We start from the raw sequence: 27,063 nt of genomic DNA, 5'->3' as shown, positions 1-27,063 counted from the left end.
TTTGGTTCACCTTTATCTACATGTTTATTAACCCCTTCAAAAAAATGAAGTAGATTTGTGAGGCAAGACTTGCCTTGGGTAAATCCATGCTGACTGTGTTCCATTAAACCATGCCTTCCTGTATGTTCTGTGATTTTGATCTTTAGAACACTTTCCACTATTTTTCCTGGCACTGAATTCAGGCTAACTGATCTGTAGTTTCCCGGATCGCCTCTGGAGCCCTTTTTAAATATTTGGGTTACATTAGCCACCCTCCAGTCTTCAGGTTCAATGGATGATTTTAATGATAGGTTACAAATTTTTACTAATAGTTTTGAAATTTCATTTTTTAGTTCCTTCAGAACCTTGGAGTGTATACCATCCAGTCCAGGTGATTTACTACTCTTCAGTTTGTCAATCAAGCCTACCACATCTTCTAGGTTTACCGTGATTTGGTTCAGTCCATCTGAATTATTACCCATGAAAACCTTCTACAGAACAAGTATCTCCTGAACATCCTCTTCAGTAAACACCGAAGCAAAGAAATTGTTTAATCTATCTGTGATAGCCTTATCTTCTCCAAGTGCCCCTTTAACTACTCGATCATCTAACGGTCCAACTCCCTCACAGGCTTTCTGCTTTGGATTTATTTTAAAACGTTTTTACTGTGATTTTTTGCCTGTACGGCCAACTTCTTTTCAAATTCCCTCTTAGCCTATCTTATCAATGTCTTACATTTAACTTGCCACTTATGTTTTATCCTATTTTCTTCTGTTGGATCCTTCTCCCAATTTTTGAATGAAGATCTTTTCGCTAAAATAGCCTCATTCACCTCACCTTTTAACCATGCTGGTAATCATTTACCTTCTTTTCACCTTTTTTAATGTGTGGAATACATCTGGACTGAGCATCTAGGATTGTATTTTTTTAACAAAGTCCACGCGTCTTGCACACTTTTTACCTTTGTAGCTGCTCCTTTCAGTTTTTTCTAACTATTTTTCTCATTTTATCAAAGTTTCCCTTTTGAAAGTTTAGCACAAGAGCCATGGATTTGCTTACTGTCCCCTTCTAGTCTTTAATTCAAATTTGACCATATTATGATCACTATTGCCAAGCGGCCCCACCACCATTACCTCTCTTACCAAATCCTGTGCTCCACTGAGAATTGGGTCTAAACTTGCTCCCTCTCTCATCAGTTCCTGAACTAATTGCTCCATAAAGCTCTCATTTATTCCATACAAACACACTAACTTCTGTTTATTAGCTGCCTTACTGACTATTAAAAGCACAAACACACTAGATAATATACCCCAATAGTTTACTTCCCCCCAATACTTAAAAAAAATTTTTCCCAAGCAAAACATACTGATTCCTTTCAGCTACTAGCAATGTGATCCTCTCCTCTCAGTGCTGCCACTGGATTAAAAGATAGTAATGTTGAGAGAAAGACCAAAAATTCTAAAAGGTTCAACATTAGTGTGCCTTTATGGGGACAAACATAACTCCTTTTTAGGGAGGGCTTCTTATGGGGCTAAGTCACAAGGAGTCCAGGTCAGTAATTGTGGGGTTGTGAGGTCTTACTGTGGGAGTAAGGCACCGGAAGTCCTGGACATTATTGTTTGCAGTTGGAAAGTCTCATTGTAGGAGTAAATCATAAGGAGTGTTGAACAGCAGTGTGTAGAGTTGGAAGGTCTTATAGTGGGGATAAATCACTTAGGGGCAATAAACAAAACTGCCCTCATCAGTACAAACTCCATAGGTACTTTTACCTATGGGGTTTGCACCAATTAATAAAGCAAAAGTTCCCAGAAAAATTCCCATACAAATTGAGTTTGCTTTCTCGGTGGGTATTTTTTTAAGACAGAAACAATATACATGTGGCGATTCTGCTTGCGGGACTAGCTGCGAACAGCCACTTACCTCAGCGGGGCCTGGTGGCTGCCGCTGCTGTCGCCTGTTCCACTCTGCTGCTGGCTTCCCCGCCGTCTGCCTGCCTGCTCCCCGTGGCCCGGAGACCGCCCATGTGGTTTCTTCGTGGCAGGAGCCACTGGCGTCTTCCTCTTCTTCTGTGGCCCAGAGGCTGCTGCCAGAGCCCCCTTGTGGCTGGAGCCGCTCTCAGTCCTCCTTCGAGCGCAGGAGGCTGCCTCTGACTTTGGGCCTGGTTTGCGGCCTGGTCCTGCTCCTGCTCCTCTTCGCGACATGGAGCCGCTTGTGGTGGGCCTTCTTGCGGTGGGAGCCGCTGACCAGACTCCACTTCTTGCGGCCGAGAGGCCGCCTGGAGCTCCTCTTCAGCCCGGAGCCATCTTCAGCTTCTTCTGCGGCAGGAGCCGCCCCCGACATCGAGCCTGCTTTACAGCATGGCCGCTGTCCAGAGTCCTGCTACTTCCTGCTTCCTCCTTAGGTGCGGGGCCGCGCCTCCTCTTCTTATTTAAAGGGCCAGTCATTCTAGCTCCTCCTAATGACATCACCAAGTGAGTTCCTCTTCAGCCCTATTTAAGGGCCCTGCCTTCACTCCAGCTTTGCCTTTGCAAGGGGTCAGTCCTCCTTAGGACTTCCTGAATCCCAGCTCCTCCTAGGCACTCAGTTCTTCGTGGGATCCCGTGTCTTCGTCCTGGTCTCTTGTCTCGTCCTGTGTCTTCGTCTGGTCCCCCGTCTGATCCGGTGTCTTCATTGTGATGTCCTGATGTTCTTGACCTTCTCGTCCAGATGCCTCTTCTCATCGGCAGCACAAGTCTCCAGGACCTTCATTTTATCTTCAAGTCTCAGGTTCCAGCTCTGAGTTCCTCTTTGCTCTGAGTTCCCACTTCGAGCTTCCTTTCTCAGAGCGGTCCGCTCTGAGTTCTTTTCTCCAAGTCTGGATCCTGAGGTTCAGACCTGAATCCGTATCCGAACCGGGTCTCCAGAGTTCCTGCGTCTGCTTCAGTCTACATCTGAAATCTCATCTGAAATCTTCGCTTGGAGTCCGCTTCATCTCAGCGTGGTCTGTGACCAGCCAGGCCTGGCTGGCATGTGGTGATGCGGTACCCTTCAGTACTCACCACCATTTTGAACTCTACTGTATTTGAGTCGATGTCAGTTTAGAGTCTGCTTCGCCTCGTGACCTGCCTTGACTGGCTGTGTAGGGCGTGTGGCGTGGCAGCACTTCTTCAGTATTCTTCATCCTGAACCCCATCTGAAACATCGTCTGAGTCTTCGTCTGAAACTACGTTTGAGTCTTCGTTTGAATCCACGTCAGAGTCTTCGTCTGAGTCCATGTGTTCTGCTCTCAGCCTCTGTCCGTCCTGTCATATCTCCTGGTGGGTGTTGGTGTGAATGGGAGCCTGTAGTGGGGTGAGGTGGGGGTATGAATGGGAGATTTCCTGAGGAGGAAGTGTGAATGGGAGTCTGCCTGGTGGATGTATGTGTGTGTATGAGAGACAACATGTGGGTGTGGAAAAGCTGTGTGTGAGGGAGAGAGCATGTGGGTGTGAGATCCTATGTGTAAGAGCAAGCAAGAGCATGTATGTTTGAAAGAGAGAGCATTTGGGAGTGAGACTCTGTGTGTGTGTGATACATTTATGTGGATCCAGTGATAGAAAGACAGCCTTACCTGAGCCCAAGGCAAGGTCGGATGCCACCAAGGAGAAGGATGCAGATCCAGTTGGAGTTGGAGTCAGAGCCAGCGACCTACCGAATCCCAGTTCAAGTAGAGACAGACAGGAGGAGCAGAATCCAAGACAATCCAGGTCACAGGCAGGCAGCAAGCAAGAGAAATCCAAAGTCAAGACCGGGTCACAGACAGGCAGCAAGCAAGAGAAATCCAAAGTCAAGTCCGGGTCAAAGGCAGGCAGCAGGCAAGAGGAATCCAAGACAATCTGGGTCAAGACAAAGGCAAAACCAGCAGAGAGACAGCAACACAAGCAAGCCTGTAGCCGAGGTAAAGTTTGTGCTGGAAAGCTGGGTAGATATAGGCACAGTTTCCCATGCCAGTGTGGGGACCGTCAGGAGGCACGCCAACATGCCGAGAGGGGCGGAGCTAAGGTGCCGCGCGACCATGACGTTGCTGTTGCTTCACACTGCTTCCGGGTTTTGAAGGGTAAGCCTGAATCACAGCAGTAACAGTGTGTGAGGAAGCGTATGTGTGTTAAAGTGGCAGTCTGCTTATGAGAGTGAGACCCTATGTTTGTGTGAGCCTGCATGTGAGGGAGAACATGTGAGAGCCTGTGTGATTGTATGGGAATGTGAACCTGTGTGTGAGACAGAATGTAAGAGTGAGAGCTTGTGTGTGTCTGTGAGGGGGAATGAGAGCCTACATGTGAAAGACAGTATGTGAGAACGAGAGCCGGTATATGGGGGGGAGTGGGAACCTGCATGTGATCATGCGAGACTGCATGTGAGAGAGAGCATATGAGAATTGGGAGCCTGAGTGAGAGAGAGTGGGAGCCTGTGTGATTGTGAGAGAGAGAGCATGTGTGCGTGTGTATTAAGGAGGAAGGAAAGAAGTCAAGAGGAGAGAGAAGAAACAAAAATAAGAGACCATGTAAAAGGAATTAGGAAAAGACAGACAAGGGGAACAAAGACACTGGGACCAACTGATCAGAAAATAAGATCAGACAACAAAGGTTAAAAATAAAAAAAATTATTTTGACTTTCATTGATTTAAATATGACATCTTTGGGAATGTGCATTTCTTATATATTTGCATTTTGCTGTTTCTTCAGTATTCCAGGCTTTTCATTTCAGTTTTGTCTGTATGGTTGTTTCTAATTTGTAGTCCCTTATTCTATGTTGGGTAGGGATCTGTCTGTGTTGCGCATGTGTGACAGAGATGCAGTATTTTGGCTAGCATCCGGTTTCTCTGTAAGGATTTGTACAGGACCAGTGCTAGTTTGTTTGCTGCCCTGTGCGAAAGTTTACTGTGCTGCCCCCCTCCCCCGATTCATTCAGTGCCTGTCCCAGGCCCATCAAATAAAGCCCAGCTCCGGCCTGCAATCTATATTTTTAAAAACTGACAAGCCCTCCCGCCCAAGACCCATGGATAAAGAAGTGTATTAGGTACCCTGGGCAAACCTTACAGCCTTGCGCACACCCCCCCCCCCCCCCCCCCACACACACACACCCTCATCATTTACAGACACTCACAATTATTATGCATTTATAACAAATTTTACATGACAAAGAATATTCAAGAGTACAGTCTTCTGAGGCAAAAATATCACAGCATGCATATTATATTTATATGCCCTGCTGTGGTGCCAACCAGAAAACTCTGCAAAAAAGACATTTGGACCTCCTATGGAATTTGACTTTTTTTGTAATACGTATTGGATGTGAGTTTTGTCCTCAGAAAGCCATGAACTAACAGAATTACCATTACAATATGGTAAACCTCCCATGCCAAAACAAACCCTTTTCATAGATAAGACACAATCTTATCTTTGAAAAGGCAACACTGCACACATTACACCAGGCCCTAGAACACCAATAAAACTCTTATTAGGAAACCAGGCTGCTGTAGATCTCTACACAGAAATTACCTGCCAGCAAAATACCTCACCTCGGTCACATATGCAGAACACAGAGAGACCCTGACCAAATACAGAATAAAGAGATCAGAAAGTATAAATAGAAACGTGCTGAGAAGAACTGAACTGGAACCCACAACAAGCCAGCCTCTATATGCATAGAAACAGACTAGACTGTAAAAAAATAAATAAATTCATGGCTCATGTTGGTTGTCTCCTGAACTCAATCATCAGATTGCATAAAGTCAGGAAGAAACAGAAGGTCCACCGTACGGCCAGCTTCACGGGTTCCTGACTTAATATCTTGGATCAGACCAAGAAAGGATTGTGCGGTGAGAAACTCATCTACCAGGCCCAACAAAATTTTATCAGCATGGACTTTAAAGTCCCTAAAAATTATAAAATTATAAGGTTATTAACCTTCTTCCAAAATGAGGTGAAAGACTCTAACAACATAATCAGTTCCATCTGACCTAGAAGAACAGGAGATGAAACAAATAAACCAGGTTTGGACACTGGACAAGATCTTCACATCCTTGAACAAAATTAAAAAGAATAAAACTGACGTGCAGGAAATGTTTAAAAATTCAAATTTCCCCACTACCCTACTTCCCCCTCCTTTGGTTGATTTTGGAGGTAAAATCAAGGGAACAAAGTACAAGGGGATAGAGACACTCCTAGTGAATGTGAAGTAGTTTCCTCTAGGAGAGAGGAATAAGCACGGCCTTTCCCACTGGGAGAGGGGCAGAGGATTCTGGCTTCAGGAGTCCGAGAGGGCAGAGGTTCTCCTGCCTAAAACGTATTTCAGCGTAAGAGTTGGGGGGTTTCCCCAGAAGGATGGGAGGACGTTCTTGCCTGAAAAGTACCCACAAAGAGAAAAGGGTCTAGTCATCGGAAGAAGTAATTTATTTATTTAGAATTTTTCTATACCGACATTCTTGAACAAAGATATCAAATCATATCGGTTTACAATTGAACAGAACTGTCGCGGCTATGGCGTTACATCGAACATAGAACATTGAGCAATAAACATAGAACAGGTCAACAATTCAACAATAACAAATAGTGAAATGCTTCATCAGAGAGTGACATAATATATATATATAGGGGAACAACAACAGGGGCGGCTGTGTGCGTAATATCAAAATACGTTTAATGAAGTGTCATTATGCAGCTGCATAGTGGATAAGGCGTGGTGGGAGCATAAGGTAGCAATGAGAATATGGCTGAGTGGTGGAGGGAAGGAGGAGTATGTAGAAAGGAAGGAAGTGAGGCATTGAAACAAGATTGGCGGGATATAATATGGGAGTAATGGGTGATCAAGTCTCCTTAAAGATCCTTAAGGATCGAGTGACTCCTTAAAGAGTATGCTACGGAAGAGATGAGTGCTCAAGTGACTCCTTAAAGTCCTGATATGTCTTATGCCCTGAGGTTACCTTGTGACATGTTATGTCTTTTGACCCGTAATGGCTCCAGTTAGAGTGCTCAGAGAGATATGGCACCCGCACAGCTGTCTGCTGCGATCCTAAGGGTGAAGAGAGGTAAATTGACCCATCCAGTTGGTGTAACCAGCTGCCGCACAGCGAGGGGAAAGGAGCTGTGCTTAAAAGGGCACTGAACAGAAGAAGCCTTGCCTGCAGAGCAACTGCGTGAGAGCTGTGGAGAATCAGGATTTCCAGATGCAAGAGTATCTGAAGTGGGTAAAAGGAAGTATCTTACTCAGAATCAGTGGGAGTCACTACTACAGATGGAAGGAGGGGCCCAACTTCTGGGATTGGGCATGCGTGTGTGCATGCCCGCTTACAGCTTCTGCTCCCCCGCCCAAGCAGGAAGCTTGGTGGGGTGTACGGCCTGGTATTTCTTAAAGATATCTGTTGCAGTGACTCCCATTGACTGAGTAAGGTACTTCCTTTTACCTTCTTTAGATACTCTTGCATCTGAGCTCTATCACGGCACCGCGGGCTTCCTGCTATCTTCGGTCCGTGCGACCCACCAATCTTCTTGCTTGGGGGAGGGAGGGAGTGGAAGCTGTGCACGGGGGTGGGCATACGCGTGCCCAAATCCGGAAGTCGGGCCTCTCCTTCGGCCGCTGGCTAATTAGGCTTCGCTGGCAGCCTACGGCCTCTCCTGCTGCTGCTGGCCTGCCGCCTCCCCGGGTGTGCCCCTTCATGCAAATGCATGGTCTGCACACCCGGTTGCGCCAGGCCTGGATTTGTAGCAGTTCGGCTTGTTCTGTTTGCCCGCTAGATTGTGTATTAGTGTCCTAGGGCTTAGTGTAATGCTTTCCTTTTCTGGTTGCTGCTGTTTGAGTCCTGAGAGTTACTGCTGTTATGGCATAGTATGGCAAGGTTCTAGTTGTGTGTTTGTTTGGTTTTTTTTGTAGTGATTTGTCACAAAATGTTTGGCATTGGAGGGAGTTTATTTTGTTGTCCCGGAATATATATATTTTTTTGCATATCCTATTTCTGTTCTGTACCTGTTGAAAATCTTAAGTTCTTATGATGATTATTATGATTGTTGCTGTTTTATTGTAATTATGGAAAGATGATTCTTAAATAAATACATTGATTTTTGTTTTATTACATGATTGGATCTGATGTTTCTGTTAAGCGTTCTTTGTTTACTTTTTACATGTATTTAGAAACTGCAATAAATATAAAATAAATTAATACAGATCATTAAGGTATTTTTAATGCTGGTAAGTGCTTGAAATAGAATTAAAATATTTTAATGATAAAACTACTTACAAATCCATTGTTAGGTGCATTCTAAGGCATTATTTTCCAATAAGAGTACAACTAGTAGGACCTAGATCTGTATGTCTACTGCCCACCCATTCATTTCTGGCTATGCCACTAACTTAGAGTCCAGGACAGTTGGGAGGTCTCAGGGCGGGAATAAATCACAGAGAGTCTAGGCCAGCAATGTGTGGAGTTAGGAAGTCTCACTATGAGATGAGATACAGGGCGTGCTGGAGTTCTTGGGGTTGTATCTCTAATTTGTTTCCAGTGAAGACACTCAATAAAGTTGAGCCTTACAGTATACATTCGATTCCTTCTGTTACTGTTGTTTTTCTCTGATTGTTACTCTTTGTTAATGTTTTTAGAGTCACCATGACTAGGGTCACAAGTAATGTGCTGGAGTTTTCTGGAGGGTTCCAGTTTTTTAGGGTGAAGAAGAGAGCAGAGAGTTCTGCTACTGCAAGGTCTGTGCAGACTATAAGATCCTTCCTGTTAATGAGGGGTGTAAGATGGGAATTGGAGGGCTGAGAGATGTAATGATGATAGGTAAAGTTGTAGTAAGAGGGGATGGGTCTGGGGATAGGTTATTTAAGATGCTTCCAGAGGCATCTTACTAGGAGTTAGAGAGAAGTCTGAGGAGATCTCGGGAGTGTAAAGGCTCCTGAGGCAGAAGTGTTTTATTTAATCCTAAGAAACTTGAAAGGATTCCTACAGCCATCCAGAAGGAGTAACCCTAAATTCAAGGGGTAACTTTCCTTGCTGGGGAAGCTCCAGGAATCTTTTTCCTGGCAAACATTGTTTTCCCTTTTGATTATAATGATGAAATGGCCGTTCTTTTGGACAGGTGTTTTTAAGTTCTTATACAATGAAATAGCTAAACCAGATTTAATGTGTGGTGCAGAAGTCACTGCTTAAAAAGTGGAGGAACTGCAACCTCTTAGCTATTCTAGTGTTGAAATAAAATGAATGTGGGATACAGCTCAACCTACTGAGAACACCACCGTGTCTGTGTAATGAGAACGCAACCCACAGCTAAACATTGCACGGTGGCTGACTTTAGTTCCTACTATGGGAGCAGGGAAGTACAAAGAAGAGATTTTATTCTATTTGAGTTCCAATACAATAATTGTTCCAGTTGCCTCCAAGATTTTCCCATTAAAAGTACTGGGAGATTTTCAGTGACAAATCTGGTCAAGTTTTGCAGTTATGCAAAATGTTTTTTATTTATTTTTTTGTTTAAAGCCTTAACCAGGAAGTTTCTTTCTATTCTTTTGGACTTCCAGTTCAATCAGAACTGGCTGCAGTGGGATACAGCACCATGAACCTTCATTCACAGCCTCCTGAGCTTTTTCTCCATTTTATAAACCCACCCATCACAGCGAGAGGATCCTAGGCCAGGAATCAAAGCTCATGGCTCCTGCTAGAGCTGAGTACATGTGCACCGGAGTCTGGCCACTAGCTTGCACAGGGGCGTCACTAGGGTCTATGAATTTTTCCTCCACAGTAACCCAGCCTGAGAAGCAGAAATTGGACTTTGGAATTGAATCCAGGTCTCCTGAATGGGCCAGGCTCCTGGAGCAATACTGTGATAAATCCTGCCTTCCTTTTGATTTTTAAAAGTCAAACAAGAAGGGGCCAAGATGATTGCCTCAGAGGTGCACCTGAGAGTTTGAATTCTTATTTTGTCCAAGTGTTTTTTTTGCTTTCAAGTTTTCCTTAATCATCGTCAAAAAAAAAAAAATGGACTGGGTGAGATTATGCCGCTCCAGCCCATCCCTTCTAGCACTATGAACTGGTTTCTAATCTGGATGCCTACAATTCCAGGTGAGTCCTTACTACCAGACTGATAAAACGTTGTCCTGGATTTCTCCTCTGGTGCCAAATGATGAAAAAACTACAGGCAGTCTTTTTGCAGCTGAGTGTCGCTGCAGGGGCAGTCTGAAGTTGATTTGGGAGAGGAGTCTTATGCTGGTGATGACATGTACCTCTGGGGAAAACTCTAAAACTGGCAGGATGCCTTGTTGAGAATTTCCTGTGGTTAGATTCCATGAGATCGGATGCATCCCTTGCAGTAGCCAGAGAGAAGAGGCTGGAGATGTTGAAGCCAGCAATTGAGAGGTTTTTCCCTTCACCATTGCTTATGGACAGTAGAGGGAGGTATTATCAACAACAGAGGCAAGCCAGAGGCAGTAGAACTGAGGTCTGGCAAGGCCTAACAAAATAATTTTAAATTTCATCTGAGTGAGTGGCTATTGAATTACTTGTGGTCACAGCATTTTAATGAAGTCTCTGCTTCCTCTAAAGAAATACAAAAGAAACTACAAGCCCATGACTTTAAGTTGGAGGACAACACTGTTAAAATTACAGCTCTTGAATCTGTTTTCTGATGTACAAATGGTTAATTCCTCAATAATTAAAGAAAATGTGATCCACTGAGCTAAAGTAGAAAATTTGAAGAACAGTAATAGGTTTCTGAATCTGCAGCTGTTAAACTTTCCCAAATCACTACAGGATAGGTTTAAAATTAGGTGGTGGAAATGCTGGGATTTTCTACACAATATACAAAATATTTTAGGAATTGTTAGGAAGGGAATGGTTAATAAAATGGAAAATGTCATAATGCCTCTATATCGCTCCATGGTGAGACCGCACCTTGACTACTACGTACAATTCTAGTCGCCGCATCTGAAAAAAGATATAGTTGTGATGGAGAAGGTACAGAGAAGGGCAACCAAAATGATAAAGGGAATGGAACAGCTCCCCTATGAGGAAAGGCTGAAGATGTTATGGCTGTTCAGCTTGGAGAAGAGATGGCTGAGGGGGGATATGATAGAGGTCTTTAAGATCATGAGAGGTCTTTAATGAATAGATGTGAATAAGATAATAAGAGGACTAGGGGGCATTCCATGAAGTTAGCAAATAGCATATTTAAGACTAATCGGAGAAAATTCTTTTTCACTCAGCGCACAATTAAGCTCTGGAATTTGTTGCCAGCAGATGTGGTTAGTGCAGTTAGTGTAGCTGGGTTCAAAAAAGGTTTGGATAAGTTCTTGGAGGAGAAGTCCATTAACTGCTATTAATCATGTTTACTTAGGGAATAGCCACCACTATTAATTGCATCAGTAGCATGGGATCTTCTTGGTGTTTGGGTAATTGCCAGGTTCTTGTGGCCTGATTTGGCCTCTGTTGGAAACAGGATGCTGGGCTTGATGGACCCTTGGTCTGACCCAGCATGGTAATTTCTTATATTCTTAAAAAGCAATTGAAAGCACTGTTTGTACAGGCTTTTATTTAATTTATGTTTTCCATTTTAGATATTATGCTTTCAGTATTAAATGATATTTTAATCATTAATGCTATTGGTGACTTTTACTTATTTGATGTTGTGACTTTATTTCTTTTTATCTTGTTTTACTTTTTAAGTATTTTATTGAGTATGTTTTATTGTGAGCTGCTTAGGGTTTTTGTACATAGGCAGTGCATAAATAAAGGACCAATAGAACCATAGAGACACTCCTGTCAATAGCTAGTATATAATATTCACCCTCTACTAAGATCAGGAGGGATGGGGGAAAAGCATTCACAGACTCGGTGTAGCCCATGATTACCGGCTAAAATAGTACTCACGTGCCCCTTGTGGCATTGTTAATGTTTTTGTGTTGCTTTATCTGAGCATGCTCCAGTTTTAGATTAGTTATTCTTTGGAAAGTACTGGAACAGGCAAGTTCCTTGTACGTACCCGGATCAGTCCAGACTGTGGGTTATGCCTCCCTTCCAGCAGATGGAGACAGAGAAAAACTTGAAGACCACCCCTCCTAACTTGGAGCGCCACCTGCATCTCTTCAATGTTTCTCTGTCTCCAGCAGATGGAGGTGGCAATCCCTGCAGGCTTGACCTTTCTGTGTGGTTAAGTAAATCTCTTCACAAAAAAAAAAAAAAAAGTTAGCAAACCTTCAGGAAGCAAACAAGATCAAGCAACTTACTCTGATCCTCCCAGGGGGTCGGCAGGTCCTAGTCGGACTATCCCCTCTGGTAGTAGGATCCAGGAGCTGGGGTTGGTGACCCCATGGGGATCCTTCAGGTAAGGCGCCTGGGGTGGAGATACCGGTGGTCCGATCCCTCTCCCCCCTTTTCTTGTGCCCCCCCGGTCCATTAAAAAAAAAAAAAAAAGATATATATATATATATATATATATATATATATATATATATATATATATATATTAAGCGATTGGGCAGGAAGCAGCTTGTTAGCCTTCAATTTATTTATTTTTTCTTACTACGGTTGTTTCTTAACTTTTTACTTAAAGACGGGGTTTTTTTTACTGCAGGCCATCCTTGTTTTCACTGCTGCTTCCTGCTTTACTTGCGGCTCATTTTTCTCATGCCTCATCTGGCCCGCTGCGTCGCCTGCAGAGAGTCGGCTTCGCGCCTCTCCCGTGCAGGGCTTTGCTCTCGCTGCCTCTCCAGAGGCAGTGAGACTGGGACCTCCTATTAAGAGCCATGTGGCGCCAAAATGCCCTGCTCCTTGTGAGCCTCTGGTTGCTCCGTTCCCACTTAGCACAGGAACGGTGGCCATTTTAGACTCCTTAGCTGCCTGGGCCCGTACAGTGAGTGGAGGGGATTTCCCTCCCCCCGATTTCTCTTCCGGGCCGGCCAGCCCAGAGGATCCTGATGAACAGGACCAGGATTTATTGAATCCAGTGCCCAATCCCCTGGTGGGGGAAGGGGGCGGGGATAATTCTTTTTCCTTAGATTTTGTGCTTTTAATTCACAAAGCCTTTCTGCAACTCAAGCTCAGCAATCTGACAATAGCTGTTTGGGGTGCCCTGCAGGGCCCCCTCAGAAGCTGCCTAAGCGCCAGGATCCCCGGACCTCCCTTTGCATTACAAAGCTTCAGGGCCCCTCCCTTGCAGGCTCTTCTACACCTCCGGATGCACCACCCGTGGGATCTTCGAACCCTTCTCTCATCCCGCCTTCTCCTTTGGGAACGGAGTCTGAGGATGAACTGGGGAAGCCATCCCACCTTGAGGGTGATGACCTTAAGATGGTTCGTCTCTTTCAAAGGGAGGAATTGGATCCTTTAATTCCGTGGGTCCTTTCAGAACTCGGGGTGGACCTCCTGCAAAGCGTGCTCCTCCAGGGTTCGGTGGACCCAGTTCTAGCAGGCTTGCGAGACCCAGCAAAAACATTTGCTTTTCATCCCATGGTTCAGGAATTGATGACTAGAGAATGGATGTGCCTGAGGCTGAGCTCCGTGTGGGTCGGGCTATGGACAAGCTTTACCCCTTGCCCGAGGAGACCTGGAACTGTTAAAGTTTCCCAAAGTGGCTGCCTCCATGTCAGCAGTCACTAAGCGGACCACTATTCCTGTGGCTGGGGCTGCAGCCCTTAAGGATCTTCAAGAAAGAAAGCTAGAAGTTCTTTTCAAGTGAATCTTTGAAGTTTCAGCATTAGATATAAGAGCAGCGGTATGTAGCAGCTTTGTGCTTCGAGCTAGCCTCCGTTGGGTCCAGCATTTATTGACTTCCAGAGACCTTCCTCCGGAGGACTCAGCAGAAGCAGAATGCCTGGAGGCAGCGGTGGCTTATGGGGCTGATGCCCTGAATGATCTCCTGAGAACATCCTCCCGGATTATGGTGTCTATGGTGTCCTCAAGGCGACTCTTATGGCTATGCAACTGGGCCACAGACGTTTCTTCCAAGACTCAGTTAAGCTCTCTGCCCTTTAAGGGGAAGCTTCTTTTCGACGAAGATTTGGAGCAGATGATCAAGTCTCTGGGTGAGAACAAACTGCGCAAGCTCCCTGAGGATCGACCTAAGCCCTCCAGAGGCTTTCTGCCGGCTAGGTCATGTTTTTGCAGCCAACGAAGGTTTCGTCAGAGCAAAGCACTCACTGGAAGTCAGCGACAACCAGCAGGGAGACCACAGATGTGGTCCTCTTCTTTTCAGGGACGTCGAACCTACCAAGACAGAGTCTCTTCTGCCACGATCGGCTCCAAGTCCTCTCAATGAAATGTGGCCGGCCCATCCCTCGGTCCCTCATGTAGGGGGGGGGGCGGTTGTCCCAGTTTCATGAGGAGTGGGCCAGGATAACCACCGATCAGTGGGTCTTAAACATCATAAAGCACAGCTACACTTTGGAATTTGCTTGGCCTCTTTGCCGTCTGTTCATGGTCTCCCCTTGCGGTTCTCCTACCAAGGCATGGATCGTGCGGCACACTCTCGAACGTCTTATTGCCCTGGGAGCTGTGGTTCCCGTTCCCCCAGGCCGAGTGGAAAAAGGGAAGATATTCCATCTATTTCGTGGTTCCCAAGAAGGAAGGAGCCTTCCAGCCGATTTTCAACCTCAGGAGAGTCAACAGAGCTCTCAAAGCCCTGCATTTCCGAATGGAGATTCTACGGTCAGTATCTTCGCTTCAACATTCTTGGAAAACATTTTCAGTTCGCTGCCCTGCCTTTCAGCCTTGCTACAGTGCCCCGCACGTTTACCAAGATAATGGTTGTCGTGCTGGCAGCCCTGCGCAGAGAGGGTATTCTGGTGCACCCGTACCTGGACTCCTGGCTCATTCGGGCGAAGTCCCGGGAGCTCTGTGTGGAAGCTGTCTCCAAAGTCCTCAGTCTTCTCAAGTCTCTCGGTTGGGTCATCAATCAGGCCAAAAGCAAGCTTCTTCCTTCTCAGATCATGGACTTTTTTGGGGGCTTGGTTCAACACCAGTCAGGGGAAGGTATTCCTTCCGCCGGAGCGGATCAACAAGTTGTTGCTGTCTGTCTGTTGACTGTTGAATTTCCCTCTACCTACGGCTTGGGACAATTTGCAGGTTCTCAGCTCCTTGGCATCCACCTTGGAGTTGGTTCCCTGGGCTTTTGCACATATGAGACCATTGCATCGAGCGTTTCTGGCCGGCTGGGATCCAAAGTCGGAGGAGTTTCAGGCCTCCTTGCCTCTCACCGACTCTGCCAGGTGCAGTCTTGGCTAGTGGCTTGCCCCAGAACACCTGAGCCGAGGGGTGGATCTCTAAGTTCCCCAATGAATAGTAGTAACCACAGATGCCAGTCTGTCAGGTTCGGGAGCAGTCTGTCAGTCCTAGTCAGTCCAGGGCCTCTGGTCGGCAGTGGAAGTGAATTGGTCCATCAGTCGTTTGGAGACCAGGGCTGCTCATTTGGCTCTCAGACACTTTCATCCTCTCCTTCGCAACCGAGTGGTAAGAGTCCTGTCCGACAATGCGACAACCGTAGCCTACATCAACCGTCAAGGCGGTACCAAGAGTCAAACAGTAGCGGCAGAAACGGAGCTACTCATGGACTGGGCGGAGAAGAATCTTGCTCTCCTAGCCGCGTCTCACATTGCTGGAACCGGCAACGTACAAGCGGATTACCTAAGTCGGCAAAGGATAGATCCGGGGGAATGGGAGCTCTCTGACCAAGTGATGGACCTCATCACGCACAGGTGGGGGGTTCCTTACTTAGACCTGATGGCTAAGCTTCAGAATACCAAGACTCCACGATTCTACAGCTGCTGAAGAGAGCATGGAGTGGAAGGAGTCGATGCATTAGTGCTTCCCTGGCCGACTACGGTGCTCCTGTACGTCTTCCCTCCTTGGCCTCTTGTCAGCAAGATTCTTCACTGAATAGAGTTACATCCAGGCAGGATGATTCAGTGGCACCGGAGTGGCCCAGACGTCCGTGGTTCGCCGACTTAACCAATCTCGAGTTGGACGGTACCCTGAGGCTCGGACATCTTCCTATATTTTTCAACCAGGCTTATCGCTTTTGTCTAGTGGCCTGGCTTTTGAGAGGTAGAGATTAAGGAAGAAAGGATACTTGGAGGCCGTGATTACTATTCTGCTACAAGCTAGGAAAAGCTCTACTTCCCTTTCCTATATCAGGGTTTGGAAGGTTTTTGAGACCTGGTGTCAAGAGCAGGGTGTTTCCCCCCGTTCGCCGTCGATAGCTCATATTTTGGCATTCTTGCAGAAGGGCTTGGCCAAAGGTTTGTCTTTCAGTTCCCTATGGGTTCAAATAGCGGCCTTAGGTTCTCGGGTAGGTAGAGTTCATGGACAGTCTCTTGCTTCACATCCAGATGTGGTTCATTTTCTTCGGGGGCGAAGCACTTACACCCCCTCAGTCCAACCAGTAAGTCCTTCATGGAATCTCAATTTGGTACTGAGGGTTTTGTGTGACCCACCTTTTGAGCCTCTTAAGAGGGCCACGTTAAAGGACCTCACCTTGAAAACAGTATCTTTGGTGGCTATCTGCTCGGCCCGGTGGATATCTGAGATCCAGGCACTGTCGTGCAGAGAACTCTTTCTTGCGGATTTCTAACTTGGGAGTTTCTCTTAGAATGGTACCTTCATTTCTACCAAAGATGGTTTTGTCCTTCCAAGTCAATCAGTCTGTGGAGCTCCCAGCCTTTTCAGATTCCTCCCCTGACGCTCCGCAAGCCAAAGAGTTGAGACGCTTCAATGTTAGAAAGACACTATTGAGTTATTTGGAGATCACTAACCCTTTTCGGTTGTTCGATCATTTGTTCGTCTTATGAAGCGGGCCTAAGAGAGGACAGAAGGCATCTAAAGCGACAATAGCTAGATGGTTGAAGGAAGCTATTTCCTCCTCGTACATTTGTCACAGTCATCCCATTCCTGAGGGTTTGAAAGCCCACTCGCTTCGTTCCCAGGTGGCTTCGTAGGCTGAATGTCAGTTGGTATTGCCACAAGAAATTTGCAGAGCGGCAACCTGGAAGACGATACAAATCTTTGCTCGTCATTACTGCCTGGATGTCCAAGCTCCAAACACTGGCGATTTTGGCAGTGCTGTCATTCGAGCCGGACTCTTGGGGTCCCACCCTAACTAGGGACGCTTTGGTACATCCCACAGTCTGGACTGATCTGGGTACATACAGGGAAAGGAAAATTGGTTTTTACCTGTTAATTTTCGTTCCTGTAGTACCACGGATCAGTCCAGACACCCGCCCTTCGGAGGAGGGTATTTCTTCCCTGAGAGTCTGCTGCGAATCCTCTATGACAGTACTTCATTCTGCAGAACTCTATAGAAGAAGGCTATAAGTTTCTTCTCATTCACTGGCAACAATTTATTTTCTAGTTGAAGTTCCAAGTTCTCTATTTTTGACCTTGCTTAATCCATGTTTGTTCCTGATTTGATCTTACTTTAATTCTGCTTGGATATTCTTTACACTGAAGAGATGCAGGTGGCAATTCAAGTTTTTCTCTGTCTCCATCTGCTGGAAGGGAGGCATAACCCACAGTCTGGACTGATCTGTGGTACTACAGGAATGAAAATTAGCAGGTAAGAACCAATTTTCCTATCTCCCTCTTCAGCATGCTGCCCTAGAGGACCCAGCTCCCTGAGGATCATTTGTAAGTTCCAGGAAGGGAAAGGCCAACTATTTCATTGGGACTCCTCTTGCTGAGGCATGGGGCAACTCATCGTTATGTGAGTACCATGAGGTTGCATCAGTCCACGATTAGTGAAATCTCAGAGACATGAGCATCATTGCCCAAATTGGATTATCAGATTGCATCAGGCAGCATTAATATCCATTCATGTACTATCAGTTTTGGGATTTTATTGAACTGTAACTGCCTCTGAACTGGAACCTTTGCTTGCTATATTGTGTGCAAGAAAATAAACAAGATGGTGGGACTCAACTGGAGTGAATACTGTGGTGTTATTTTGGAGTCACATGGAGAGTTGAGGGACTAAGAAGGAAGGTACACCTAAAGCCTACCCCCTTGGAGAAAACCTGCTGGTTTGGCGAGGCAGTGTAGTGGCAGGTTACACAGGCAAATATCTAGAGATAGTCTGCTTGTTAATTACATTTGAAAGCACCCATTAAAGCTGAGATAACATCTACTCCTCTAGTGGAATCCTTCATTTTAAAGCCTGATTGTGACTAAACATAAAAAAAGAATGTCATCAGCTCTAAAGGGGTGGTCTCATGGTTAGAGTAGCAGATTTAAAACTAGGGGAGCCAGGGTTCAACTCTAAGTGATGCTCTTTGACCTTTAAGCAGGACACTTCACTCTCCACTGCCTCTAATATGAACTTAAGTGTAAGCTGTCTGCGGCAGAGATCTACCGTACCAACTGTAACTGAATTTATGGCTTACCCTGAGCTCAACCTCAGAAAGGCAAATAATTAAATTGAAATCATGAGTTCTTTTTTGGGGGAGAATAGATCTGGAATTTCCCAGATATCTCTAAAACCACTCAGTATAGATGTAAGCAATTTTTGGTGCAGTGCCCAATAGCTATATTGGTGCACACTGTTTTTCTTAATTTCTCTTGCAAATATCATATTAAATTTCAAGATAAGAGTTATATTCTCAAACATACTGAGTATTTAAAAAAATTTCCTTCAAAGTTAAATTAAGACTTTCTCAGACATAGTTCTTGTGGGAGTGGGCGTGGGAGAGTAGTTTAAAGTTGCATTTAACAAATTTGGTGTACCCTTGGATTTTGTCGTTGATATAATATTTGCTCAATATAAAGGGTTTTCTCTGGGTTTTTAAAAAACTAAATTACAGTTTATTTTCTCTTGGTCTGCCATCTCTGAGGGATATAAGATAAATATTGCACTTTTTCCTATATTTGTTTTTTTTTTTTCCTATAAAACAAAGTTGGAATTTTTGGTAGTGATTACTTGTATTCTAACAGTTTTTTGTTTCGTGCACATTGAAATGCTTAATACATAGAAAGTTAAAAGTGAAATTAAATTGCAATAAAAGTAAAAAGATTTTCTCAACAATGTTTCACTCTAGCAAATCTCTCAAGTCTTGGCTTGATTTCCCTCTAGTTGGATGACCCATCCATGTTCCCAGCTGTGATTGTGGAGGAGGTCCCCAGCACAGACCTGCTGCATGTTTACTCAGGGCTAGACTTGGATGATGCTCCCAATGGAATAATGGTAGACAACAATCTGGATGAAGCAGATGAAGAAATCATAGGGGGCAACTTAAGGTTATCAGGTATGTACTGACAAGCTGTTCTTATTTTATAATCTTCCATTGTACTTTTCCATGTGCCTGATAAGGCAAGGCACGGGTACATGAAATGCTTAAATCACCAATGTTAGCTAGATTTCTGTATTAAAATGTATTTTCCTTTCCCATATACATCAAGGTGGGGATACAATAAAAACAAGCAATGATAATCTCGCATATATATAAAAAAAATATGATACAAAATAATCAAAATAAAAGCATAACATTTTTTTTTTTTTAAATATGACTTTGTTTCTTAGCTTTGTAGGTTACAGTTTGATCTTATTCCTAGGACTATTTTCTTTTTCATGACACTATATCTTATTTGTTATGTTTCCATGTTTTGGGGGGGAAGTGGAAAATAATATGTGCATCTTTTTATGGCTATAGTTCCTCTTTTTTTTTTTAAAGAAGTCTTCATTTGAGTTTGCTTTTAAGCTGGTCCTGTTATATTTGTGTATTAGATGAAATCAGATACTATCACGTAGAAACGATGAAGGGCTCATGTTGAAAGATAAAGCATCTGACTGGTCAATGTTTTTCTACAATGTATACTAAAAGGACAAATAGTTCTTATTTTCTCATTCATAAAACTACACCGCCAAACACCAGTCCCTAAAATTGAAACAGACTGTCACTTATTGATGACATAATTTGTTTACTGAATGGAAGTCAATACAGTAAAACAAACTGTGATGTTATCAGCCCTGCGATAGCTTGTTCCATTATGGTAGTGTGGTAGTCCAATTGTAAATGATAGCAAATATGAAGAGTCTGAAGTCCTGCTATTAAACCTGAGAAAATAACATCTGAACTGATACATGTGTGCTTCCTGTTTAGCTGAAACCAACAGCCATGGCCCAGATGGAGCGATGGAGAACCCAGAGACCGCAGAAGCTCTTCTCAACATGGAGTCCCCAAACAACATTCTCGATGAGAAGCGCATGTGTGAGTCTTTCGTTCACTTGTGTACGGTTCTGCAGCCTATTTCTCTTTCTGGTCAGGTGATCCAATAAATCCAGTTCATAAGGAGTAGGCTGAGTCAGTCCTGTTCTTACTTTCCCAGCATTAATGGACTTGTAGTTCCAGTTTCTTAAGACATGCAGGACTACAGACAGCCTAAGACTCCTGGATCTCCTGGTTGCAGCCCTTATTCTCATAACTGGGGCCAGAGATGTTGGAAGCTGTGCTTATCTCTTCTGCCGCTCCTCTATTACTCCCTTCCAATCTCCAGTGGCAGCAGGAATGAAAATTACGGCTGCACACTTAACCACCTACATGAAGGCAATACAACAAAACCTCTCTCAGCTGAAGCTAGCTCTAAACACAAAAAAACCTGAATTTATATGGTTAAGGAGAAACTCCACGTTAATCAAACCACCAACCTTAGACCTTGGAAATTTTAGCATTACACCCTCAGATCAAGTACAAGATCTAGCAATTCAGATCAATGAGAACTTTTTAATGAAAAAACATATAATTAAATCATGATACATCAAGTTGAGAATACTACACTAACTGAAGCCATTGCTAACAATACAAAACTTTTGCATGGTTTTACAAACATTAATATTTTCAAACATAGATTACTGCAACTCCCTATTACTAGGCCTATCCGCAGGACTACTAAAACCACTACAGTTACTACAAAATGCCTCAACCAGACTTTTACTAGGGACAAGAAAATTTGACCACATCATCTCCTCGCTGAATGCACTGCACTGGCTTCCTGTACAATCCAGAATTTAATATAAAGTATTATCTCTTATTTTTAATATCATCAGCAACATTAACTCATGTTTAATAGGAGTGACTCTTCAACCATACACCCCGCAGAGAGCCCTAAGATCGCAAAACAAAGGACTCCTAAAGGTTCCTACAATATGGAACACACACCTAACACAAATAAGAAGAGAGAGAATTTTCCATAGTGGGCTCTAGACTATGGAATTCTCTTCCAGAGTCTCTACGCCAGATAACAGAAAGAAAGAGTTTCAAATGAGAACTAAAAACATGGCTCTTTATAAATGCATACAAACTAATGTAAAACTCCAATATGCTAATAACCTAGCTGTCGGAACATTAGACTATGCTAACCACCAGAGCAATAAATATTGAGTGATGTATACTGAATATAACATGAAGGATAATGTAATGGAAATCTTAGGTTATAATTCTACTTCAAAGCACCCCAATTAATGTTGATGTATCGACCCAGAATACGCATTTACCTTTGAGATGAAATGGATTTGTTCGATTTTAAAAGGGCTATGTGCATAAATAATGGGGGTTATGCGTGTGGCCAGGCCTTGCACCCACCGCACATTTACAGAAGGACCCGGCCACGTGTGTATTCCCCGTTACGTGCCGAAGGGGGGGGGGTGAGGTCTGGGTGGAGAGGGGCGGGCCGGGACAGCATCATTTGACATGCACTGGCAGCAGGCCTGCGCGAGTAACTTACTAACTTCTGCTCATCAGAGTAGGTAAGTTAATGAACAAAAAAAATAGGGTAGGTAGGGATTGGGGGTCAGGGTAGAGAGGGGAAAGGGGAGAAAGGATAGCTAGGGGGTTAGGGAACTGGAAAAAAGGCCGATCGCTTCTCTGCGCATAATTTGAACATTCCACCTTGCGCAGGTGAATCGCAAGCTGCCCGCACATATGCATCCATGTGCGAGGGCCAGGAACCGCGTGCACGCTCCTTTTAAAATTGACCCCATTATGTATAAAATTGACCTAGAAAATATATTTGTTAGAAAATGTATATGCTGTTATCTCAACCTAGAATATGCGCATTGAAACAGAATGGGAATGTTGACCCCTCAACCGTAGGCTGATAGTGTAAACCATTGTGATCTCATTTTGGAACGACGGTATATAAAACGCCTGAATGAATGAATGAATAAATAAATAAATAAATAATCCTGACAGCGGTGCAAAGATGCAGCTAAAGAAGTGTGCTCAGGTCCCTGTGGCTGCTTTTCCTTCCCACGTAGCACAGGCTTTCTTCTTCAGCAGGAAGGAGGTAAAGGAAAAATGAAGAAACAAAGAGGGGGAAGTGTGAGGGGGGGGAAGCAACAGAGAAACTGAGATGGAGGAGGAGTGGGAGCAAGAAACCGAGATGTGAGAGGGTAAAAGAGATGGTGTGACAGAGAGGGAGATGGAAGGGTGAGTCAGGAAGCCCAGGAGGAATGAAACGAAGAGGTGGAAATGACCAAGAAGCAACTGAGATCAGAGAGAGATAAATATGGAGATTGGAAGAGAGCTATAGTTTAGTTTCAGTTTGAGTCGTGCCTTTCTGTGGGTAAATCCATATTTAGTAAGATTTACATTGCATAGTCATAAAATACAACATAACAGTACACAATAAATTCAAAATGTCTTGCACAAATGTCTCACCATCATTCACAAATCAGTTTACCCCCATCAATATCCAATACCCATTCACTCTACACACGTCCCTAAGACCGATCAGAGAAACCTACAGGGGATCGCTTCACCCCCCCCCCCCAGCCAAATCCATACTCCACTCAGCCACCAAAGAGAGAGCCTTCTCGAAAGCGGCGCCTAACATTTGGAATGCTATGCCCTCTGACCTTAGACAAGAACCCTGTCTATTGACTTTCAGAAAAAAAGTGAAGACTTGGCTATTCCAACATGCCTTCCCTTAATCTGGGACCTCCCCATCTACAGACTCACTCCAAGGCCCTCTTGTCATCGCATCCCCTTTACCGCTTTTGTAAATATTGTTGTATTCATATGGTTTAGTTCAGAATTCCTTTGCCATTGGCTCCTCTTATTCCCAGTTTGAATACCCCTGTTTTATTGTAACTTTCGTTTATTCTTGGTTATGTTAATGTTATTTCCCTATGTTCCATTTAAACCGATATGATATGATCTGTATCATGAATGTCGGTATATAAAAGCATTAAATAAATAAATAAAATGAATACAGTTTAAAATGTATAAAACAAAAAATACAGTACGCCATAACCCATGTATTTTATGCTCTCCTCACTTAAAGCCCAACCCCTTCTCTCACAGAGGGATGGGGAGAAAATAAAATGAAAACAAATCAGAGTAGGAAAGAGAAGATGAAAGCAGATGTGAGACTGACAACTTGTTGAGGAAAAAATTCTGAAAACAAAGGGGGTTATTTACTAAAGGTTTATCGCATGCGTTAGGGCCTTATCACACGCAATAAGGTCCTAACACACACGATAAACCCCTATCGCACACGAAAAGGGCCTTTTTGCGTGCGATAGGATTTTAATTAATTGGAGGGGAGGAGTCGGGGCAGGGAGGGGAGGAGTTGGGGTGGGGGTGGGGAGGGGGAGGGGAGGGGAGAAGTTGGCCGCAGCACCGCTGTCAGCGATAATGTGAGGAACATTATTGCTGGCAGTAGCACAGCGAATAGCGACACCTTTTATGGTGTCGCTATTTGCTGTGAAAGGCTGCAGCTGGCTGCGCCGCAGCCGTCGAAATCGCACCATCATGGTGTGAACGGCTGCGGCCTTTTGCAGGCCCGCCCCTGCCCCTTTTTTCGCGGGATTCATCATTCCGCGAGGAATGATGAATCCTGCCCAAAGGTAGAAACAATATTTATGTGTGTGACTTTTGAAAAAGTAAAAATGTAAATATTGTATAGCCAATGTAAACAAGTAGAAAGTATGACATTCTATATAGCCTCTGTTCAAACCCCACCTCTTCCCCGTGCATTTCTTTTTAAACAATGCCAACTTTGCCTCCTTCCTGTGCTCCCCCAAATCACTCACCAACTTTCCAGAGTGGAAAATCCTGATGTTTCCCGAAGGACCTACCTCCATATTAAGTTTTGTTTTAAAGTTACGTAACACCCCCCTCCTTTCCAAGGGGGGAAGGTCACATTTCCAATCCCTGCTGATCCACTCAGTGCAGGGTTGGAGACGCAGGTTCTGTGATGGCAGCAGAATATATCTGTAGGAGCCTCAGGGGATCACACTCCCAAATAAACAGTTCACACCAAAAGTTGTGTTCCAAACAGAAAATAGCTTTTACTGAAAAAAACCAAATGTTCCACAGGTATCAAAATAGACATAGCGGGAAACAGTTTCTTGAATTCTAAAATCACACAAAGACAGATATAGCTCTTTATGCTGCTTAAGTTTAATCCTACAGTCTTCCTTACAAAAAGGTTTCTGTCACTTCCCAGTGGGAAAAGTTGCAGAATCCTCCTTGTTTTCTCATTCTTAGTTACTCATTGGTGGCAGACTTGTAAGAAGCAGTCTTCTGTGGATTGGACCTCTCTTTTTCCATCCTTCATCAATCTTACAGGAAAACACATTCTCCTCTGGATCCAAGAATAGGACACTAGAGCAGAGCCCAACCTCCTGATAGCATTCCCTGGTTCCCTTTCAGAAGTCTTGCAAAGAATTCATATCAACTACTATAACTTCCTTACATCTCTCCCCAGTGACTCATTGAGTCACTGTTTGTACTCTCCTGAATGTGATGCACTCTTTATGGAAAGATACTGCTGCAGGAGGGCTAGGGAGCGGTCACAATTCGGAGGAGATGGCCATGGCATGACCCCAGAGGAAGGACCTTGGAGAAGCGCCAAGGCAGGTGAGATGCATCTGAGCACAGGCGGATAGGCTAGAGACTCGGGAACCTGACCTCTGCCGAACCCGAACACACCAGAAGAGAACCAACAATGCAATGCTGGTCTCTGGGGTAGCTCTCCAGCCACTCGATAGCCCTTTCAGACCCGCCGCCTAGGAACGGCAGGTGTGAAAGGATGGACAGAGGTCGAGGACAGGTGATGACACTGGAACGAGACAAGGCACTTGGAGACTTGGATGAAAGGAAGGCACTTGGAGACTTGGATGAGACATAGGCACTCGGAGACTCGGACGAGACAAGACATTCGGAGACTCGGATGAGACGTAGGCACTTGGGGGCTTCGATGAGAGGTAGGCACTTGGAGCCTTGGGCAGGCGCTGCCCCTCAGGGCACCCTACACAGCCCTCCTTGGGCTGGTCATGGACCACCCTGTCCCACTGAGCACCCTACACAACCTGAAGAGGCTGGTCATGGACCGCATGGAGAGCGGGACAAGCGCAGGACTGAAGCTCAGGATGGTGGAGGAATCTGGGCAGCGCTCAAAGAAGGAACCATCCAGAACAGGACTCCAATGACCGGGAACAGACACCGGATCAGATATGGATTTACTCACAGGATGGTCATCTGGAGGCGGGGTCCGGCGGGCGAGGCTAGGCTTGAAACCTGGAGCCAGGAACTAGAGGATCAAGGGCCACAGGACACAGGAACAGAAGTACTGGAACAACTAGAGACAGGAACCGAAGAGCTGGAACATCAGAGGAGAAAGACATCCAAAGAGAAGAACTGGAGAGGACATCTGGAGACGGAACATTTGAAGGCAGGACAGATGAGGACGCAAGATCCGACGAGAGACCAGGAACCACGGAAGAAGCCAAGGGAGCTCTCACGAAGAACAAAGGACCTTGAAGAAGCGAAGATGGACTTTGGGGCCTCCTGGAACGAAGAGCTGGAACAGAAGAGGAATCCAGGAGCAGACTGGCTCTTTGCGAAGGCCATGAGGGACTGGCGAGGGGCCCTTTTATAGGGCTGAAGTGGAGACGCCCAGATGAGGTCATTAGGCGGGGCCGTGGGGCTTTTCCTGCCGTGGGCCCTTTAAGTATCCAGGAGAGGTGCGGCCATGCACCTAGGAAGAAGCTAGGACTGGGGACAGTGGCGATGGCGTCCACGCCGTGAAGTACAAGGCTGGCGGCAGCACTGGACTGCGAGACGAGGCCCGGATGTTGGCGGCTCCATGCGGCAAAGAAGGGGCAGGTCAGCAGAGGCTCTGCCCGCCACGAAGCGAAGGATGGCGGTGGTGCTCTGGCCATGTGGAAGCAGCGGCGGTGGCCTCCAGGCCACAAGAGAAGGAAATCTGCGGCGGCTTGTCCGCCACGGAGAGCAGACAGCGGTGGCACTGGGCCGCAGGGAAGGTGAAAGGCTGCTTGTGGCTAGGCCCGCAAGCAGCATCGCAACAGACCCTTCTGTTACTTCTGAGTAACAATACAGTCCTAAGGAACTTCACTTACCAAAATACTCCTTTAACAGTATAATGTGGCCTAGGCTTTCCTAACTTATAAGGGACACACATAAACCACATACATTTCTTATTAGAAAGCCAGATTAAGTCATAAGAAATTGAAATAGGAAGAGAACATGTCAGTATCACCTATTCCTCTACCTCTTGTGTTGAAGCAGGGCAAAAGGTGAGAGAACCATCATAGGCTGGTGTTAGCAGGGCTAGGCAAGGACAGAAGCAGCAGAATTGCAATACCTAAAGCCAGCAATACATTCCTGCATGATCACTGCATCTAAGGTAATGGAGGAAGTATTTACAACAAAGGATTCTGTGGAAGAATTTTGTCTGTGATTCCCTGAATCAGAGGATATTGAAGACCTAGTAGCTGAAGAAAGTTTGGGAGCTTGTCAGTGAGGTGATGGGTATGATAAATGATGCTGATGGTGTCGAGAGCAACTCCCATGAAGAGCAAGCAGTGCAGGTAGAGATCATGAGTGATTCCTTTAGCTTTTTTTCCTCACGTTCCACCCACAGCTTCAACTTCAGGACTGCATCAGTCCCCTAGGATGCAGAGAAGGGATTGTGCAAGATATCCCTAGTTTGGAATCAATTTAAATTGAGGAAGGACCAACATTTTGCTCAGTGTATTTATTATAGTAAAGCCATCATGCGAGGGAAGGTGCTAGGACATCTGGCAAATGGTGGTATGCAGCATTACCTGCAGAAACGGCACCCAATAGCAGTGG

At 45.0% G+C, this 27,063-nt stretch overlaps 1 protein-coding gene across 3 annotated transcripts in view; it reads left to right on the top strand.

Annotated features, from left to right (window-relative positions):
• Positions 1 to 27,063, top strand: part of LOC115094276 (ETS-related transcription factor Elf-1-like) — a 182,491-nt gene that overhangs the window by 87,693 nt on the left and 67,735 nt on the right. For all 3 annotated transcript variants that reach the window (XM_029607175.1, XM_029607177.1, XM_029607176.1), the window contains exons 3-4: positions 19,038 to 19,209; positions 20,065 to 20,172. In XM_029607175.1, coding sequence (XP_029463035.1) covers positions 19,038 to 19,209; positions 20,065 to 20,172 — 280 coding nt within the window. The remainder of the gene's footprint in view (positions 1 to 19,037; positions 19,210 to 20,064; positions 20,173 to 27,063) is intronic.

This window comes from Rhinatrema bivittatum, chromosome 6 (assembly GCF_901001135.1).
Source record: "Rhinatrema bivittatum chromosome 6, aRhiBiv1.1, whole genome shotgun sequence".
Taxonomy (NCBI): Eukaryota; Metazoa; Chordata; class Amphibia; order Gymnophiona; family Rhinatrematidae; genus Rhinatrema; species Rhinatrema bivittatum.
Note: the sequence above shows the minus strand (reverse complement) of the source record. Positions and strands in the feature narration are given on the sequence as shown.